The sequence below is a fragment of the Alternaria arborescens genome, assembly GCF_004154835.1.
Source record: "Alternaria arborescens strain FERA 675 chromosome Unknown contig_13, whole genome shotgun sequence".
In the NCBI taxonomy this organism is placed as follows: domain Eukaryota; kingdom Fungi; phylum Ascomycota; class Dothideomycetes; order Pleosporales; family Pleosporaceae; genus Alternaria; species Alternaria arborescens.
In genome coordinates this window covers 710,809-730,525 of record NW_021167868.1, presented here as the reverse complement: position 1 = coordinate 730,525, position 19,717 = coordinate 710,809, and the positions used below count along the sequence as shown (strand labels likewise).

Below are 19,717 nucleotides of genomic sequence, written 5' to 3'. Positions count from 1 at the left end.
TGGGAGTATGTACCTGCAAGTACCAGAGTTAGCAAGTTGGTTGCGAATAACGTCTTGCAAAATTGCGGTAGGGTTTAGCAGTGTCAGACAAGGCTGAAACTAAAAGCAAGGGTGTCGACATTGTATATTCAGGTCGAGGAATGCCTTTCCGTGTCGTGTTTTCATCACTCTGCGGGTGGTGGGATGAGGAGGTTGGAGATGTCTTACCTTTAGAGAAATTGCGAAGAGACGAGGAAACTGTTCGCGCTGGTGACTGCGATACTAGAGCGTTGTCAGCAACTGTCCAAGTACACACGTTGGTAATGCCGATGCGCTTGATTGCATCATTGTAATTCTAGAGTTATGTAGTCCTTCACGGTGCTGTAGGATTTGGATTGTTCGTATGTGATAATCTTCTGCAGGAGTCGCGGGGACGGAAAAAGCTTACCTGAAATGTAAAACATGCGCACTCTTTGAGTTAGTAATGATCAAGATGAGTACTTGGAGGCGCGCATAATGAAGCGCGTTGCGATGTAGGTGATGAGAGTGATGTTGGATTGGTTTTGAGCTCCAGAAATTTTAGCTTGCTCCGGCGCCGAGCCTCCGTAGCGCCGCTTATGTAACCAACCCAGCCAACCAGTTCCCCACCTGCCCTCAGCGTGATGCATGTTTGAGACAGTTGTTGTCGACGCACCTAGCATGTGTTCTAGTTTGCCTAGGCCTTCGATGAATATGAATCTACAGCGATGTCAGTAACCTCTCCCAGGACTGTTTCATGGCAGTTGAGAGCCTCTGCTGCGGTACCCAGGTATTCAACCCCTAACTAGGTACCTCCTAGATCATCTATTTCCCTCCAACATTGCTTTAGCACACCTCCACAGAAACATCTACAGCATGGAGACAATGATTCATGATTTTAAAACCAGCCTGCTATCCAGAAGATCGGCTTCTTCTACTTAGTCATCTTTCCATTCTACTGATCTAGTGAGACTTATACGATTAAACAATCGCACCGGCCAGCAATCCGTACTGTATGGTATATCATCTATGATCGTCACAGGAGTTTGTTAACTGCATTCATTACCCCGCACCGGCTACCAGTTTCAGCTTACAATAAGCCACGCAGTGCCTCATGTACGTTAGGTATCTTCGATTCTCGGCAGGCCGCAAGATAGCGCCATAAACTCATCGCCGAGCATTTGGCGCGGCGATGATGAAGATTCTTTGCCTCGTCCCCGAACTTACAGAAGGAGCGAATCAAGATGCCGGTATCAATAGATACCTATGCGGGCTGACACTTCAGCCTTCTGAAGAGACCGGATGCGGCGAAATCATCCAACAGTTGCTGCAGCAAGTGGCTCTTGCTTCCAGTAGATGTTCGGGCAACCCTCCTTCTGATTCTGCCAGGTCTCAGCCTTGTGGCTTGTTCTGGTAACATACAAACTCAAGTCTTGCATCGAATTGAGGGAGAGAACTTAGCGATTGTTTCCGACATCATCAGAGTCGTCAGTAACCAGTAAACGATACCACTTTGGAGTTTCGTCTATTGAAGTTATGGTGACTAATTTCTGGCCAACCTTGCATCCTCCCATCAACACGAGTAGTACTGAGAACCTCGTCAGAAGACCGGAATTGGCTCGGCGTCGCGGATTTTGGAGTTTTCTTGCCCGCAGTCCTCTCGTTCCATTCGCCCTGTTTGCTGGAATCAGCTGTATATTTACAGTTGTGTTTTTCGCTTCGTGGTTGAGCAAACAAATTCTTCACTGCCCGGCATGGGCGAGTAATTGCACAGTGCCTCGCCGCACCCAAGAAATTACGGACAACATCGGGACCGTGCAAGGAATCAGCACAGTAGTTTACTCCATCGGATTGGCAGCAATAGCCTATGCTGCCCACGCTTTCTCTGAATCAGCTTTGTGGCCGCTACTGTATCGACAAAACTTCACACTGAATCAGATGGACACATACCTCAAGGCGAGCGGTGGCTCTATTGCTTCTTCCCCGGCTGCTGTGTTTACGATACGCAATCTCAACTCTGGTCTGATTCTGTTTGCGACCATTAACATCACATTGCTTCCACTTGCCGGCGCTCCATTAATGGGACGTGTATTTGATCAGCAAAATCAATCCAGCGTCTTTGAGAGTCTGTACGAACGCCCGGGTGGCATGATCGGTCCAATATTCATACAAAGAAACCCTCCTGGTGTCATGCTGGAACGAGCTGCAGCTTGGTACACTTCATGGGCGTGGAATATGTCTACCGAGCCAATGGGAGACCAACGCAATTGGATTCTCGACCGGAAGACCTTGTCAGAACGCGGCAACTTCTCTGCAAACGCTGTAAGATTGCAACAGGAGATCAGCTGCACAGGGTGGAAAGCGAGACCCAAGAAGTGGAAAAACGGGATTCTAACATTCAATACAAGGATGAACAATCCCGAAAATGGACGGTCTGAGGGACATCAACATTCCACTGCTGTCAAAGTTCGAAACAAGGACAAACTTGCTGTCTGGGCAGACGACTACGTATTTGAATCACCAACAAAAACCCGGGCGACGGTTGTTTTCGCTGCGATCAACGGTTCAATCGTCGGAGGTGACACCACAACTACGGAGGGGTTCGGCAAACAAATCACCAGTATAGCGTGTCAAATAACTATCGAGTTTGTGGATGACATCCTCACTGTCGGAATGGCTCCCGATACAGCGAGAGCACAATTGGGAAGCGTTGCACAGCTGAGCAACTCTAAAAGCTTGAACGAATTGGCGCTCTGGTTTGCTATATCACCCGTTGGGAACGGGGCTAGCGTCTTCGGGACAATGCCGATGTATGATGCTCCTTGGGGCGAGATTCCACTCCGATTTACTTCTACCAACGAAGGCTTGAACAAAGGTTGGGAAATGGAGAAAATTCGACATTTCATCAGTGTTTCAATTGGGGCCACTGCACTTCGCGCAAGTACTTCGCCCGATGTCAATCCCGTCACAATGCGTTCGAGCGCCCACACACTCAAACTGGATCCAAATCAGCCACTACTCTTGCTTGTGCTCCCTGTTTTGATACTCATCAACGCAGCATTCCTAGTCTTATGGAACGCACGACTATATCGGCAAACCAAGATTCCGTGTTATCAGCAGGCGAAGCTGAGCGAGATCTTGACGTTCTCTCAGTCCAATGACCTCAGAGAAGCGGCGGAAGCAGCGTGGCGTAGTGAAGAGGAAAATAACGAACTTGATTCTCTGGGGGTACGCTACTGGTATGATGAGGGTGCTTGGGCTTTGCATACCGTGAACGCTAAGTCTAAAGGTCAGAAGAAGTCGCGCAGACAACCACTGGCTGGTTACGAGCTCGTTGATCGGAATGTATGAGACTTCGCGAACTACATTTCTTCGCTCGCAGTGATAAAACACAAGCATGTCCCTCAAGCAGAATTAGCGCTCGTATACCAACTATGTCGTCAGCGTAAACATTCTGCCATTTTTCATCTTTCATATAATTATCCACCTTTCACATAATTCTCTCGGACCTGCGCACAAGTTCAGATATCATATCAATGTAATCTCAAGCCGTCTATTCTATTTTCTCAACATTCTAGAATAATGAAACCAACAACGACCGGACATTCAAAGCCATGCCCTGATCCATATGCTGCAACCTCCTTCCTAATCTATACAACGCAACGCGAAGAGATTCGGAGCAAATACCGGACATATCACTTTCTCATCTAAATCCTTCACACAACATCGTACCACAATCTTGTGCTGACGCTTCGTCGCATCCCTCGCGTATGTGTGCCGCACCACGACTGTGCCGTACACAATGGCACGGAGATATTGCAAGTAAAGAAGGGCGGAGGCACAGTTAGAAACAGAAGGAAGCGGCACGGAAGAATCCATTGATGAGGCACAGTTGACCTAGCGTAAGTCGTCTAAATCTGCTTACCTAGGTAGGCAAATTATCGCGATCTCGTCGCATAGTGCGTTTGAAACCTGCAAAGCGAGATTACGCGTTATCGACGTAGTGTGACGATTAAGTTCCGTGATTCGTAGTGTGATGGTGTGATGAAGGTGCAGATGATGAAGGGTCATGTGATGCAGTATGTCAAGGGCTTGCCTGCTATAGCTTTCCGTTGGTTCCAGTAATTACGTCGACGATGACTAAGGTGTAGTGCAATGAGCGTATCGGACTCGTGTTTCATCACGGGAAGATCGAGACAATGGCGTGTCGTAGGTAGAAAGAGGGCATGATATTTTTTGTCACAGTGGATCATCCATCAAAAACCCTCTCATAGATCCCATTGATCTGCTCTCGCATATGTCCCAGAAGAAGAACCCAAATTAAAAACAAGAAAGGCAAAAAAGTTGATCGTTTCGCTCTCTTCGCTATGCACACGCAAGCTCTCATCCGACGATGAGCATGAAGATAATCCAAGGCCCTGGTTCCATCTCAAACTGAATGCCCTTTCGAGCCATCAACTGCCGTGAAAATATACATTAGGCAAGTAGTTGGAATGAAGTGAAGTGAAGTGAAGTAAAGTAAAGTAAGGTGAAGTAAGGGGGGTATGGGGCATGCAAACATAAAAGGCAAGAAAGAAGAGAGGTATCGGACAAGGACCTCTCTATGTCCAACCGACCATAGCGCGTCCAACGGTAGATGTGTGCCAGAGATGCGAGCGTTGCAAATCGTTGAAAGCATAAAGACATGTCGAAAAAAAGACGCTACTGCGAGCCTCGGAGGGCAAACTAGGTAGAGCAGGTGTATCGGGGGTATGTCGCGCATGGTATGTAAAGATCCCTTCCAGTACGCCGGTATAAGCAGGTAGCAAAGAAGCAAATACATGAAGGTTAAAGTTGTAGGTGAGTGGATAAGCGGAGAAGCTTAGAAGCAGTTTAAGGTGCCCTTCTTCTTGCCTTTTTTCTGCGCATTGTTGAGAGCTGCCATGCGAGCTTCGAGGTGGGCACGCTCGGCCTCAACGCGAAGACGGGCGTTGCGTTCCTCTTCAACGGCTTGGAGAGAGTGGCGTGCTGCGCTGCGCTCTTTGCGCATCACGTTCAACTCCTCTTCCAGAGTAGCACACTTCTTTCTAAACTGATCCAGATCAGTCTTGGTCTTGGTGCTTGAAGCTTCCAGGTCAGTCAGAGCATCCTCAAGGGTAGCTGTGAGCTGCTTTTCAGCAAACAAGTGCTTCTCGATGGTACGGATGCGAGCTTCTTGGTCTTCGACCAACTGAGCATGCGCAATATCTTTGCTCTGATGGCGCGAGGTAGGGGGAGAAGGCGCATTGGCCTGTGGTGGTGGGCTGCCAGGAGGGAGAGGAGGGAGAGGGATGGCAGGTGGTGGTGACGGCAAAGAGGTGTGCGCGGTGCTCTTGCGCGCAGTAGAGTTGTTCGAGTTGGATCGTTGAAGGTCTTCACGAGGATCCATAGAGACACGAGTAGAGTTTCGCTTCGCATCAACCAGTTGCGACTAAATCATGTTAGCTCATTGTTCGAAGTTGAGACTAAGACAAACTTACCTCCAAGAGTGCGATCTTGATGCGCGACTCCTGTACCTCCTTCTCAAGTTCTTCACCATGGTTCATGGCATCTTGAAGCTCGCGAGTGCGCTCAGTTTGTAGAGCTGACAATCGGTTGTTGGCAGCCTCATGCTGGTCCCAGTTCTGGTTGAGCTGATCTTCAAGTTCTTGTACGAGACGGGCGCTCTTATGCTCCTTCTCACTGACTTTCTCGAGCTCCTTCAATGTCTCAGCGTTGATGATTTCGAACTCCTTCATCTTGCCCTTGAGTGTATTGACTTCATTGGCGGCTTCCGCGAGGTCTTTCCTAGCCACCTCGCGGTCGGCTAAAGCCTCCTCCAACTTGGTAGTGATGGACTTGCGCTCCTGAACCAGTGCCTCGATATGAGACTGCACATTGCTGATGTCTGTCTCCTCACCTACTGCAGTCGAAACACTCTCAAGCAGCATCGCCATCTCGGACTTGGCCTTGGAAAGATCCGCTTCGAGCGAGGCAGATGTCTCTCGATGAGTTGTCAGCTCTAGCGTAAGCTTTTCAAGCTCGACTGCGTGTGTCTTCTGGATAGAATCCATGCCTTGTTGATGGTAGTCGATCGCTGCCTTGTGCTCTTCGATCTGCCTCTCCAAGTTGGAAACAAGCGACCGGTGAGTGTCCAGTTCCTTCTCAGTGAGCGCCCGGGCTTCAGAGTCTTCCTCAATCTGTTGGATAATGCTCGCATGAGATTCTTCAAGCTCAGCAAGGCGAGCAGCGTTGTTGACAGCCGTTGATTTGTGCTGGTCAACCTCTGCTTGCAAGGTAGCAATAAGCTCAGAGTGCTTTGCTCTCTCCTGTTCCAGAGCTGCCTCAGACTCAGCGCCTCGGGTTTGCTCGATCTCAGACACGCGTAGAGCGTGGTCAACTTCGAGTCGCTGTTTCGCAGACTCTAGTTCGCGAACTGTCTCAAGATGTCGTTTCTCGGAGGCCTTGGTAGCTTCAATGGCCTCGAGGTGCTTGGACTGCCAATGAGCAGCTTCATCACTGAGCGTAGTAAGCTGAGTGTGGCGACTAGCCTCATCTTGAGGTTCTTCGTGACCGTTCACCATCGGCGTCGCCTCAGGCGTCCGGCGCGGCGATGGTAGATCATCAGATGGATCAATGCCCTTCGCAGAAGCCTTGAGGGTCTCAATTTGTTCTCTGAGTTCTTGTTCGCGCTGTGTGTGGGAATCCTTCAACTCCTTGATGTGCTCTTCATTCTGCTTCATCTGATCCTGCATCGAAGCAACGATGGAGATGTCGAGAGGAGACCCAGCCTTCAAGCTAGAACGTTCTTTTGTCAGGCCACTGATCAAAGTCATCTTGCCTTCCATCTCCTTGCGTACAGATTGCAACTCCATCTCCAGATCCTGCACTCGCTCAGACCGGACATGAAGCTCTGACATGATAGTGTTGAGGTTGACTTCAAAGTTCTGAATGGCATCAGGGTCTTCTTCTAGAGTATCCAAGGCCAAGTTACGAAGCGAGGCGAACGCGCGGTTAGAACGGTCGTTCGCGAGAACTGCTTGACTGGACTTTCTGCGAATCATGTGGACAGACGGGGAAGATGGTCGGTTCGCTTGCATCTGGGCTTTCTGAACCTCCGACTTGAGCTCTTCGACGTAGTCGAGTGTGTCTTGATGCTCTTCTTGAAGGTCGGAGTAGGTTTGTTGAAGCTTCTCTATGCGTTCCTCCTTCTCGTTGTGCAGTAGCTTCAGTGCCTTCAGCTCTTGGATCAGCACGGTGTCAGGAATGTGCTGCTCTTGGTTCGTGGAGGCGACTGATGTCCGTCGAGTCTTGGCCTCGTCGCGACCAACCTCCGTCTCCTCTTCTGAAATATTGTTGTTGCCAGACTCCGCTAAGGACAATTCCGCAGACAGTGTACGCGAGGACGACAGTGGGCCATCCTCTGCTGTGACACCATTCGCTCCCGCCTCTGCTAAGAAGGAGCTTGGTCGAGAAGAAGCCACTGACGTTACTCCATTACGGCGCGCTTCATCTACAGAGTCTTGAAGGGCGGCCAAAGTCCGCAAAGCCTCTTGGTACTTGCTGGCAAGTTTCTCGTAGTCTTGAAGCGTTCCTTCATGTTCAACGCGTAGGTCCAGCAGCTCTTGAGTGACGGTGTCGAGTTTGTCATTCACAAAGCGAGTTTGCGCCGGGCTGGAAGGCTCGTCACCTGCGGCTGAAGCAGCCTTGACAGCAAAACGATCCTTTTGCTCGTCTGCACCGTCATGCTGGGCAGATGTGCTGGCTGTAAGTGGACGCTCACTCTCTTCAGGAATGGCATCCACGGGCGTGCCGAACTGGTGCATGCTCTCGCTAGTAACTCGCTTCTCCAGCTTAGGGCGCTTTTCGATGAAGGGATCACTAGGTGTCTTGGAGTGGCCGTTGACGTAGGAGTCATCAGCGGGATCCTTGTGGTCGAGCTCGTGGAGGAGATTGTCCAATTTGGCCACGCTGCGTTGCCTTTCGACGACATGCTTCAGTCGCTCGATCTCACGGGTCATGATCTCAGTCTCCTGCTCATTCTCGGCCAGACGTTCTTCTAATGTTGAGATGTATTCCTCGCTGCTTGTTTCGTTCTCGCGAGCCCTTTGCAGCTTCTCGCGCAGCTCAGTAATAATAGTATCGTTCTTTTCGATGCCATTCGCTGAGTTGTCGATTTGGCGCTCGAGCGATTGGACATACTCTTCGTTGTTCGCGTCCCGTTCCATTGCCTTCTGAATGCGCGATTGCAGGTGATGGTTTTGGCTTTCGAGAATTGCAATGCGTGTCTCCTTCTCCAGAAGGTCGCTCTCGTTATTCGATAGAGATGATCGTGTGTTGGAAAGGGAGGCTTCCAGCGATTGGATCGTCTTCTCGTATTCCAACACTACGGATTCGACTGCCTCGGCAAAAGAATTGGATCGTTTCAGCCTCTCAAGTGCAGAATCACCAATAGCATCTTTGAGCATAGGCGTTTCAGTTTCTTCGTTGTCGCGGGCTTTGGTAATCTCGGAGATTAACTTAGCGTGACGGGCGCTGAGCGCATTGTAGTTTTCTTGAACGTCAAGCAACTGGTTCTGAAGCTCAGCTTCGCGCTCGTCCTGGCGCTCGTGACGCTCTTGAGGGTTTGCTTTCTTTCTATCTGTGCGCTCAGATAGTCGAATCTGGTCTCGGAGAAATTGGACTTCGGCCCGCAAGCGGTCGATGGCCGCCTGTTTATCACTGTCGTCATGGATTTGTTGGATTTGGGGCTTGACTTGGATAGCGCGGGCGCGCTGGGCGTACTGGACGGTGTTCAAGGTTTCGCTTAAGTGGAACTCGGCTGGGTTAACACAAGCAATCATGTAGGTGATGGCGTTTCCGCCAAGCGAGTCCTGCAGCAGGCGCGTGAGCCTAGAGTCGCGGTACGAGACGTAGCCCCCATGGGAACGTGCCGACAGCTGCGAGATGACTTTGCCCAAGCTCGCAAGCCCTGCATTGATGGATATACCCTCCCGAGCCCGCTCACCCTGCGCTCCTGTGTTCTTCAACCTCTCACTTCCTGCCAGATCTACAAAATGCAACTTGCTGTCGACTGTCACCCAGCTCTCGCTCGAGGAGCCCGACATCATCTCGATCGGGACGGATCGGCGCTTCTCACGAGTCGAGGTAGGTGCGGCAGGTGACGACTTCTTCTGGACTAGGTTTAGACTGAAGACTGCGTGTGAACGGGAAGATTTGGCGTTGACCGCCGTCGCATCGGTTTGCCGGATTGCGGAGCCGAAGTTGAGCGCGCCGAGCATATCATCGACTGAGTTGATAGGAATCTGGGTCAGGCCAGTTAGGAGAATGCGACCGTCGCGGTCCTCGCGAATGTTCACTTGGGGCCTGTCATTGGGAGCCACATGCTCGGGGATCAGCAAGTCGCGAAGTTGCTCATTGTAGATCTGCATTCGTCAGTTGCTTGGTTTTTCCACTTGATCAGGGCTTATCTTACCTCGACGTAGGTCGCCTTGAGCTGCCAGTTGCGATTCGCTGATGACGATGACGACGACTTGGTGGAAATGTTGTGTATGCCCGACAGACGGCTGCTTGGTGCGCGGATGCCTGATGAGCCTCGATTGCTGTTACCATCAAGCTTCTCGAATAGCAGCGCCGCTGCGCGAGGAATGATGCCTAGTGTGAATTAGCACGACTGTCTTGCTTTTGGCAATGCAATGTCCGACATACCCATGACATCGTTGTCCGCCTGGTCTCGCGGACCTGTAGTACCCATGGTATACGACTTTCCAGCGCCGGACTGGCCGTATGCGAGGATGGAGACATTGTAGCCCTCAACAAAGGACTTGACGCTGTCTGAGACGTATTCAAAGACACCCTCCTGCTCAATGTCCTCGCCAAAGACGCGGTCAAACACGAAGACCTTCTTGCCGCCAGGGGCATCTATCGTGAGACTTGAGGGTGATGTGACGTGGCAGAGGGCGCCGCGAAAGCGCTGTGGAATGAGTTCGTAGCCCGGTTCGCCGTTTTGCAGTGGCGGTCGCATTCGTACAGCTGCATTAGACTGTGGTTAGAATGGGTGATGTTCAGCGGACCCTGAGAATGCACCTACCAACTTTGACTGCAGTCCTGCTGTCTTCATCTGAAGCCCTACTGCCACCGGGTTTACTGCTCACACTCATGCGACTGGAGCTGCGGTTCGGTCGGATCATTGCGCTCATGGGCCGCGGAACGCCGTTTGCGGGCGAACCTGGTGGTGAGGTGGCCATGGGTGCGGCTTACGGCTGCGCCGTTGTGTGCGAGTGGTGTATGTGCGCCGACCGTTGGATGTGGTGTTGTGTATGCTTTTGCGGTGGAAGGAACGTGGATCCAGCAAAGAGTGACTTGGGCGTTGTCGGAGCGGCCTTCATCCGCGGAAGCAATGCTGGCCGTGGTGGTGAAGGTGGTTGGTGCGAGCGCAGATTAGCCGCCTAGAAGTCGGGGCAGCAGGCTGTGGGTTGCGTTCGCAGCGATTAGGATAAGGGCACAAAAAAGAAGAGCCCCAGGATAAAAAATGAAGACGCGGATTATTTTGCTTGTGAAGGCCCTTTGAGAGCAAGCAAGCAGGGCTTACTGCGGGTTACCAACGCGCCAGATGCCCCTTAGCGTCTCCAGGGGCCGCCTTTGGATACCCCAGCCAATTGCTGCAGGTTGGCCCAAGTAGTGTGCCGTACCTGTGCTGTATCGGCGTCTGTGTGCCTGGCTAAGACCGTACCTAGATAACCTCGGCGTCAAGTCCACTGCCTGACTCTCGAGTCAACTGCTCGCCGGTCCCACTCCTGTCTGGGCGACGGATGCACGCTGTGAGCGTCTTCCCCTGCGTCGACAGCGACCCCTTCAACGTTATACTATGGTAGACCGTCCTGCAATTGGACCGCTACCCAAGGAATAATGACTTGTAAACTTTGTTTTCGTGTCGTTCGCCCCTGCCTTGGACCCCACTAGCCTTCACCATCTAGTCTTGCCTCACTAGCGATCGACGGCCGTTCCTTCCCATCCTCCTGGCCTATCTCTAACCTGAACCAGGCGACGCAGCTTTGTCATGCCACAAAGGAGCCCGAGCATAGCACGCGCAATGCCATTCATGCACCGGCAGTCCGCTCCCGGCCTTGTCCTCCATACGCAGCCATTGCGGCTGTAGATCCCCTCAGCCTCATCTCATTGCTGAGGAAACATTTCAGCTCATCATGCCGCCTCGCGTCGCGTCGCCGTCGCCAGCCTCTCGAGCACGACTGATAGCGCGTTTCAGCTCCGTCAATCGTAAGCGAACTACCCGTCCCTGCTCTTGGCACAGGTGACGAAGCTGCAGAAACGCTGTGGAAACCGCATGCAAAGAGGGGCATCTACTGCAAGGCCGCCTCCACCACATACGCAAAAGTGCCGAGCCCCTTGCCCTTGCTCCTATTCTACAACTGCATCAAGCCACAGCAGTTGTTCGAGAGAGAACGTGATTGTTTCTAGCGCCCTCTACCAACGCCATGTGGCTTTGCCTCCTCGCCCTATAGCAGCCCCTTTCTGCGAAAACGACAAAAGTCCGCGAGTACTGTCCGTTAGTTTAGCGTAGTCCCTCCGGCCCTCGCCCTGATTGTTGCAATTCTACGCGCGGTGGAACTTGCCATCTGGCCACCATCAACGCCCTGTGCCTAAGTGATTCATGTCCATCGGCGCAGGCGCACTACTCCCCAGATAGGAAGTCACATCGACCAGACTCCATCGCCACTTTTTATCTGTCTTTTTACACACATGGCATCACTGTACCTCAAGCATGTGTGCAGGTTAGCCAGGAATCAAACTTGAATTGAAAGCAAAGTTGGTGCAGAAGACGTTGTGACCCCCCACGTGGTAGGCAGCCAACAGCCAACCACATAGGCAACCACCTCGAAGCTTACCAATATCACGCACGTTATGAGTTGAGCACCTCGCGCGTGCTTTCCTCAGCCACTAGATGACCCCGCCCTAAGCAATGTGGTTGTGACAACTGCGCATCCTCGAACCTTAAAATCCTGAGACATGTTCGCATCCTCTCCCACGTCACTTCCTCCTTGAGCGCGGAGCCTTGTCTTCTTCAATTTCGACGCACCATCTGCTTCCGCATGGTCCGCTTCATTCCTCTCGCCAAAAAAAGATTGTAACAGGGTAGGACCGGAGATGAGCGGACATGTCAATCTGTATGGTCCAGCGGCATATCTTCGAGCAGAAGCCATAGCAACAACTCAGGCATGCCCGCAGGCTCTGCCGGCACTTCGTTTCCACAGCAGTAACTGAGCATGGTGTAGGCCACCAGCAAGTTTGGGATGATGCCCAACCACTCGCGTACTAGGTACGTTACCCACAGTGTAATAACAGCCGGCTATTATAGGTGCTAAACACGCGACTACGGGACCATATGCACGACATGCCTTGTTTCCTCGCCGATCTTGCATGTCATTGCAGGTTTTCATCGTTGACGACCAGAGAAGAGGGTAGAGGCAATCGTCACCAGTATCATTGCAACGATACTTCGAGCAATATTTGGTCGATGATGCAGGTCTCTGTCGAGCACACAAAGAGCTACTGAATTCATCGCCTGTCATTCTTCCGCACTAAAATCAGGACCCACCATCGTTACAAGTCCCCTAGCTTATACACGCGAGCCACGAGTTCTCCAAGATGCGAAGCCTAGCCGCATACCAACCCTGGTCCCCAGTTCGTCTCAGATTCTGCAGACCGGGAATGTCGAAGATCTCAACGCAATCGCATCATAATGTATCAGAAATCAAGGTATGGTAACTATACAATCTACTCGCTCGATCTCAATGTTGCGACAGAATGCGGGGTAAGAACGATAAAACTGTTATCAAGTACTATGTACCTTTCGACATTCTCTCTTACACGTGCGCTACACGCGAGATGTTGACTACTGCATGGTGTAGCCCCACGCTGAACTTTATTTCGACTGCAGCTTGCGACCGAGTCAAGATTCATCGCTCGCCACTTCGCTTCCCCGTTGCTTTGCCGTCTTCATTCGATAGGCGGTCAACACATTACGGTCCTTCTCAATGCCGTCCCAGGCCTCGCCCCCGCCCCCCGGCCCTTTTACTTATGGTGTCACCACTGTGATCCGCGGCAACATGCGAACAGCCGGTTGAGCGTCTTTTGAACAAGGATCACGCCAACGGCTATCGGGTACCGTAAAACTACAAACTCTATTCAGCCGGCTTCATGCAGGTAAACCGTCACTTGGCTGTCAGAACAGATCTAGCTACGCGGCTTTCTGACACTGTCAACATCGGAAACATGTAACCTGTAACATCCGCCACACTACCGGCCCGTCCTCTTCTAAAGTTAGACTTTTTTGAAGACGCCCTTGGCCCTCCATAAACATAAGACGAAAGCTCGGCTCGACTTGCACAGGTACATGACATTACAGGACTGCCCCTCAATACACTACTCAGACCTCAACGGTCATACCGTTACGTGCAGCTAATGTAAGTCCTATCACTAGATTCATGCAAGAACGCAGCCGCTGTCTACCTTTGGAGTAAGATTGTGGATTCGGTGTCAGAAGCTCTCCGTGGCTATCCGCTGGATCAAATCGATACGTGCGTTGTACTCTCTTCGTACGTCAACCAGTGCAGGAGAACCGGTATGGTTCGTACTCGTACATCGGGATCATGCATGCGAAGACTGTCTTTAAGTATCTGCGGCAATACTGTCAAATTGGCGCCCAATCTAATGACGATCCTCGTGCATCACCCCGTTAACGACGGATCAATCTGTCAATCCGCTCCAAATCTATGTGTATCAGCGTATGTTCTATATGTGAGGTTGTGCCATCGCTGTTTTCCGGGTATAGGTACTACAGTCAACACTGTATCAGCGTCAATAATAATGCCATCTTCTATTAACCCAGCGGTACATGTGGTCACTCACACAACTCCGTGCACGTGTTTTTTCTTTAGTCTCAAACCTATGCCTTCTACCTCACTATCTAGTCCCATTCCAAAAAAATATTATGTTTGGAGCAAACGAAGCCTAAATGCAGTTGGCGACTCAGTCACTTGGATTCACACAATGCAGAGTAATCACACCGAACCCGCAATAAGATTCCGTTATACGGACCGACATGGGGTTTCTTTAATCAGGTCAGATGGGTCTACCAAGCAGGCTTCATTGCTACTAACCCTTAATCTCGCCGTCATATCAACCAAGCACAGTGAGAGAGACTTTCTTCAAATCGAGTCAAATCGATCGAGCTAAAGGCTTTGGCTTGACTATTGACAACTACATGGCGTATTTCTGTGGGCGTGTCACCTCAGCGAGTCCTTGTTGTCGCCATTGTCCTGTGGAGACTTGTCAATAAACAACCACACTATGTAGGCTTGCTTGAATCGGTTTGAAAACGGTAATCACGATTGATAAATTTGGGTAACATGATTCACTTGTTTCACTTGTTTAAGGATTGCAATCATGATTGGCAGACTTGGTCAACTTGATTTAAGATATCCAACCACATTTGTTAAATGTACTGCTAATGCTCGAGCAAAGCTTCGATCAATTTGATTAGGCTTCTCGAATTCGCATGCGAAATTTAATCCAGACCAAATCAAACACCATATTTTTCGCTCTGCTGTTGAAACTGGGTGCAAATGTCCCCACATAATTTCTGAAAAGGCAAGAATGCCTGCATCTACGAATAAGCCTTGTTGAATAACGACCAGATTGAACCTCCATTACAAAAAGCTTTCAATCGAGCTACTAACTATTAGCACAGGATACACCGAAAAACAAGCTTCCCTGTATGTTCGAGGAGGAGAAGTGAGTTTGCTATAAAGTTATCCTTGTTGACAGCGGTGTGATGGCCGTGACCGATGTTCGCCTACTCTGGGGAGAACGTGGAATGATCGCTAGGCATGCACGCGCTGATCGCTTAAATCCGCTAGGATGAAGCGAGGTCTCTGTGAGGTATGTTGCTGTAGAGCTCTTCAGAGTCGACAAGAAATTGGCGCATCTCGTTGGGACCATGTATATAGCAAGGGCTGATAGATTGAAAGCTCTAACAGGGACAGTGGAATAAATCTTCAGATGGTGTCTTGCTTTTGACATTTTTGAACAAGGACTTCATGGCGAACACTGGTGACAAACGATTCTTGGGTTCTGTTCATATCGAGTGCTCAACAGCCGCATGGTGTAGGACGTGGACCGAGCGAAAGTCTTGTCGCAGTCTTTCCAGTCTTATAGCCGAACGATTTAGATGGCAAAAAGAAACACCCAGTTGTCTGGAACAGTCTCTCGTATGGTAACCTGGGCGTCCAGATTTGCTGGTTTGTGAGCAATGTGAGCGCCTTCTGCTTTGCGACTACTCTAGCATCTTCTTTCCAGTAGTCTGCATAGTCATATATGTTCGCGATACCTTGACCTAGTCGGTGAAGCTCTCGGACTCGGAAAGGGGTGTGAAGTTCTTGTCCAGGGTAGCAGACGGGCTGTTGGTGATTTCCATGGTTGACAGCAGACTTGCCAACGATCAATCCAGATCAATCTGATCAATCAAGCTGTGACAATTCGTATTGCAAGCCAATCCAATCCAGCATATCGTAAAAATAGCAGTCAATCAAGCTCAAAATTGCCAGATTGGTTGTTCAGATTGATAGGATTCAATCTAATCAATCAAGCCAATCAATCTAAGCGTTTTTGACCGATCAATCTCATCAACCAAGCCAATTCAATCCGTGGTTGCACAGATTGATTGGCTTGATTGTTGGCAAGTCAACTTGACAGTAGTGGTGCTAAGGGCAGAGAAGGTTAAAGCATTTTGGGTACAGGACGTATGCGGTATTAAAGCGAGCTTATGTGCTGACAATCGCGGGAGTTTTCTACCCAAGCAATTGGTACGGTGACCATGAGTGTGTCAACTCGCGCAAGCATAGTGTCAGTATTGAAGGTTTCTAATGTGTAGGTGTGAAGGGTTGCTTTGTAGTTCGCTTGGGGAGGGACACCTTCACCTTGGTACCAATCTCAGCCAGCTGGTAGCAGTCGAGCATAGAGAGTTCACGGGTGGTAAGGAGGCATGATGTAGATGGATCGTTTTTATATCGAACAAAAGGAGAAAGTGGTATTATCCTAACAAAACAACAAATTACAAGCAGATATACACAAGAGCTATCTGCTCATCAGCCTAGCGCAATGGAAGGAAGAACACCTTGGGTTCCTCCAAGGGACTTTTCTTCTCCCACCACTTATCTTCAGGCTTTATACCTACATACTGGAGTTGCTTCCATCCATCCGTCTTTCTTCGGGTATGACCACAACAAAGACAACTCTTCTCATAGAAACATAAGGAATGACCCAAAGTAGAAGGGGGTCGTCTCAGACAACAGTGTTCTCAAGGAGAGTAGCGAAGTGCAAAACAAGAAGATAGGGTCCCTAGGTTTGACCGTTCAACGCCAGGGTAGATAACATGGTAAGGAAAAGGGCATCAATGCTAATCTCGTTTCGATCGCTAATGATAAGACAAAGTAGAGGAAGAACGGAACAAGCAACGGCGACAATCAGCTTATCGCAAGTTGTGGCGTACAGCAGTGTTGGGTCGCTGGAGTGGTGTCGCGTACTTGGACACGGGGATCATGTCAGCGTGGACATCGTTGCCATCCACATCGTCATCGTCTTCGATGATACGTGTTGGTACGACGGGAATGTCGTGCGATCGGTGCTGTAAGCTGTGACGGTCTGGTGTTGTGCTGGCGCTGGCCATGGACATGGAGGTGCTAGACCTGTGGCTTAGGTCGGGAGTTGGGGGGATGCTTGAGCCTCGGTTGGGGCGAAGCATGTTGTCCTCATCGCCGTACTCGCTGCCAATGGTTGACTGCGCGCGACCTCCAGCTGAAGACATCTGGCCGACGCTGCTGCGACGATCACTGTGGCTATCGTCTTCAGTGTCAGCACGCTGGGCGAGCTGAAGGCCCTCTACAGCTGCAGCACACTGTTCTGAGATGTTGCGAATGATGTAGGCAATCGCGTCGGTCTTGTCGCGAAGGACACGGTCGGCAACGTCGACCATTGACTGGTTTGAGAAGCGCTTGGAGTTGCGTGCAGGGTTGTTGAATAGGCGCTGTTCCATGTCAGGTGTTACGTCCTCACCGTCGAGATGCTTGCCTTGTGCAGTGCTCGCTCTTGATTCCTGGCGGCTCTCAACGCCGGCTACGCCACGAATAGTACCAACCTCAGACTTGTCCTTGATAGAACGGCGGCTCGGGGTTTGAGTCTGTGTCTCAGCGTCCTCAAACTCATCCTCGTCCTCCTCAGGAACATCCTCAAAGCCAGCATCCATGTAATTTGACATGTCGTCCTGGTTGAGCGACTTGACAATGTGCTCCATGTGGTGGGTTTGACCCTCGATGAGGGCACGAAGGTGAAGCACAACACGTTGTGTTTCGTCTCTTTGGCGCATGATGGCACCGTTAGTGTGTTGCAGTGCAGCAAGCTCCTTCTTGTTCTTCTTCCTCTCACGCTCGAGCTCCTCAGCGATCTCTTGTTGAAGCACAAGCGCTTCGAGAGCATCATCACGCTGCTTCTCAGTACCAGACAGTCGGACAGTAAGCCTTGCGGCATCGTCCTTCTGTTGATCGATGAGACTGGTGAGGCGGCGGTTCTCACGCTTGTGGTTCTCAATTTTGACCTTGAGATCCTGGGTTTCCTTGGTGAGCTGCTCGGCGAAAGCCTGGAACTTGAGGAACTGCTGCTTCCAGCTCTCAAGCTCCTCGACCAAGAAGTTGTTCCTCTTAGTAACCTTACCGAGCTCGCTGTCCAAGCGTTGCTTGAGGTTGATGAAGTCAGTCCAGGCTTCTTGTGCGTCACGCGAGTATTGGTTGCGCTCGCGGACAATCTCGTTCAAGTGGCGCATCGACACCTTAGTCATCAATGGCTTCTTGACGGAGCCTCCAAATATAGCCTTCACTCCGGTGTTGCGGCCCTGATGTGGTATTAGCATGTGGTCAAATGTGTACTCGCGCGGCTGGGTACATACCAATTTCTCGCACACGTGGTCCATAACAGACATAACCGCGTCTTGGGTCCACCAGTCAGGATCCTGGATGCTCTCAACCTCGCCACGCATCACGATAATTTGACCCGCGGGAATGAGCTTGCCACCGCCATACGCGGATCGCAGATGCTGTGGAACACCAGTCGGTGATACTTCGCCATTAAGAGCCTGCGTCAGACGTTGGATCATCTTGGTCCTCTGGCCTGCCGTAAGGGCAGTTGGCGGGCTAGAGGTCAGGACAAAATTGCGGTCCAAATCGACAACGAGGGCATCTGTAGGGGCTGTGAAGAGCGACCGGCATTCTGAGGTTACACCAAGAATGTATGGGCCAGGCTCCTGGACCAGATCCTTGACGTGACGCGCATGTACGACGGGTACGTACAGACCGCTCCACTCGTAAACCCTCACGCAGAAGCGGATAGTCTCGGCAGCGATCGTGAGCATCGCGGGGTAATGACTGGTGAAGATGATTCGTCGTGTTGGTGACACAGCAGCCTCTATCACACCAACGATGTTGGGGATTGACAGACACGTGAAGAGTGGCCACATGGCGAAATTTTGGAACCCAGTAGGCGAGGACGGGAACTGGTAGCACAGCGCATAGTCCTTCATGTCGATTCGAACCAGGTCGTTCAGACGAGGGGCGGGGAAGCTGAGGATGCGCGACACCTCTTCGGCGTGGAACAGATTCGTAGCCTTGTTCCAGTGAATCCACATACCGCGTAGGTAGTCGCCGAGCAAGTTGTACAAAGGGTATCGGGAGAGGAAACTAAGGCAGTACGGAATCCAGTATGTCTCGTCTGGGTTATCGAAAAAGTCGGGCTCAATTCGCTTGCGGAGGTCCCGGATGGTCTCAGCCCTCTTCTCATCAGCGCGAGACCAGACGCGCAGCGCAATGCCGTAAAGAGTGTGTGAAGAATCTTGTTGCAGAACAAAAGAGTGATGTACGCAATGCGGCTGGCTCCTGCCAGTGCAAATCTCGACGTCGTGAGGGAAACATGCCTGTAATACTAGTCAGTAGAGCGACAACAATGGCATTATTGTATGAACATACTCGCATAGCCGCATGCAGAGATCTCGCGATATCGTTATCTTGCTCTAATCTTGGGCTGCTGCCCAAGATCTCAGGAAGCCAGAAGGTACCCACTGCACCCTTCATGTGCCCAATCTTGCCCTGAGATGGTGCAGGTGCCTTCACCCATTGCGACGGCTCCCGTCCAACACCACACACCATGTAGGCATGAGTAAGAGTCTTTGGGCTCCTCGCGCCCTGCTTGACGTTGAGAGTTGACGGAAGCGGTTGGGTTATCCTCGAGTGAAGCGACGAAGTCCGGCTTGGGATGATGAGGCTATGGTCGGCATTGTCTCTGGTGGGAGGACGCTCACTGGCGCCAGTACGAGGTCGCAAACTTAAAGAAGGGGCCATGTTGGCGGGTTCGTCGACGTCGGTCCTATCAAGGTGGCCGTTCGGGTACGGTTGTAGGGAGCGGCAGGCGGAAGAATCCAGTAATTATTATGACAGCTATAACTGTAAAAACATGAGGCTATGCGTGGAGGAGTCGGATAGGCAACCCGCGAGGACAAGAGAGAGCGGACGGTGAGTACTTTTACGCACTCCGTCAATTGAGGGCTCCGAGGTCACCTTGCTGCGGGCAGTAGAGGAGGGTAGCAGCAAGGGGGAATGAT

At 51.0% G+C, this 19,717-nt stretch overlaps 3 protein-coding genes across 3 annotated transcripts; 1 reads left to right on the top strand and 2 right to left on the bottom strand.

Annotated features, from left to right (window-relative positions):
• Window positions 1-1,935: 1,935 nt before the first annotated feature.
• AA0111_g6384 (hypothetical protein) lies at window positions 1,936-3,348 on the top strand (the record flags this gene model as incomplete). Its single annotated transcript, XM_028652600.1, has 1 exon — window positions 1,936-3,348. One exon carries the CDS (start codon window positions 1,936-1,938, stop codon window positions 3,346-3,348), a length of 1,413 nt encoding a protein of 470 aa, XP_028506100.1.
• A 1,510-nt stretch (window positions 3,349-4,858) lies between these two features.
• On the bottom strand, window positions 4,859-10,241 carry AA0111_g6383 (hypothetical protein; the record flags this gene model as incomplete). The annotated part of the gene is made up of 5 exons (XM_028652599.1): window positions 4,859-5,446; window positions 5,496-9,419; window positions 9,470-9,648; window positions 9,703-10,026; window positions 10,085-10,241. The coding sequence occupies 5 exons, from the start codon at window positions 10,239-10,241 to the stop codon at window positions 4,859-4,861; spliced, it is 5,172 nt and encodes a 1,723-aa protein (XP_028506101.1).
• Window positions 10,242-16,543: 6,302 nt separating this feature from the next.
• On the bottom strand, window positions 16,544-19,457 carry AA0111_g6382 (hypothetical protein; the record flags this gene model as incomplete). The annotated part of the gene is made up of 3 exons (XM_028652598.1): window positions 16,544-17,959; window positions 18,014-19,033; window positions 19,086-19,457. 3 exons carry the CDS (start codon window positions 19,455-19,457, stop codon window positions 16,544-16,546), a joined length of 2,808 nt encoding a protein of 935 aa, XP_028506141.1.
• Between the last annotated feature and the right edge of the window lie 260 nt (window positions 19,458-19,717).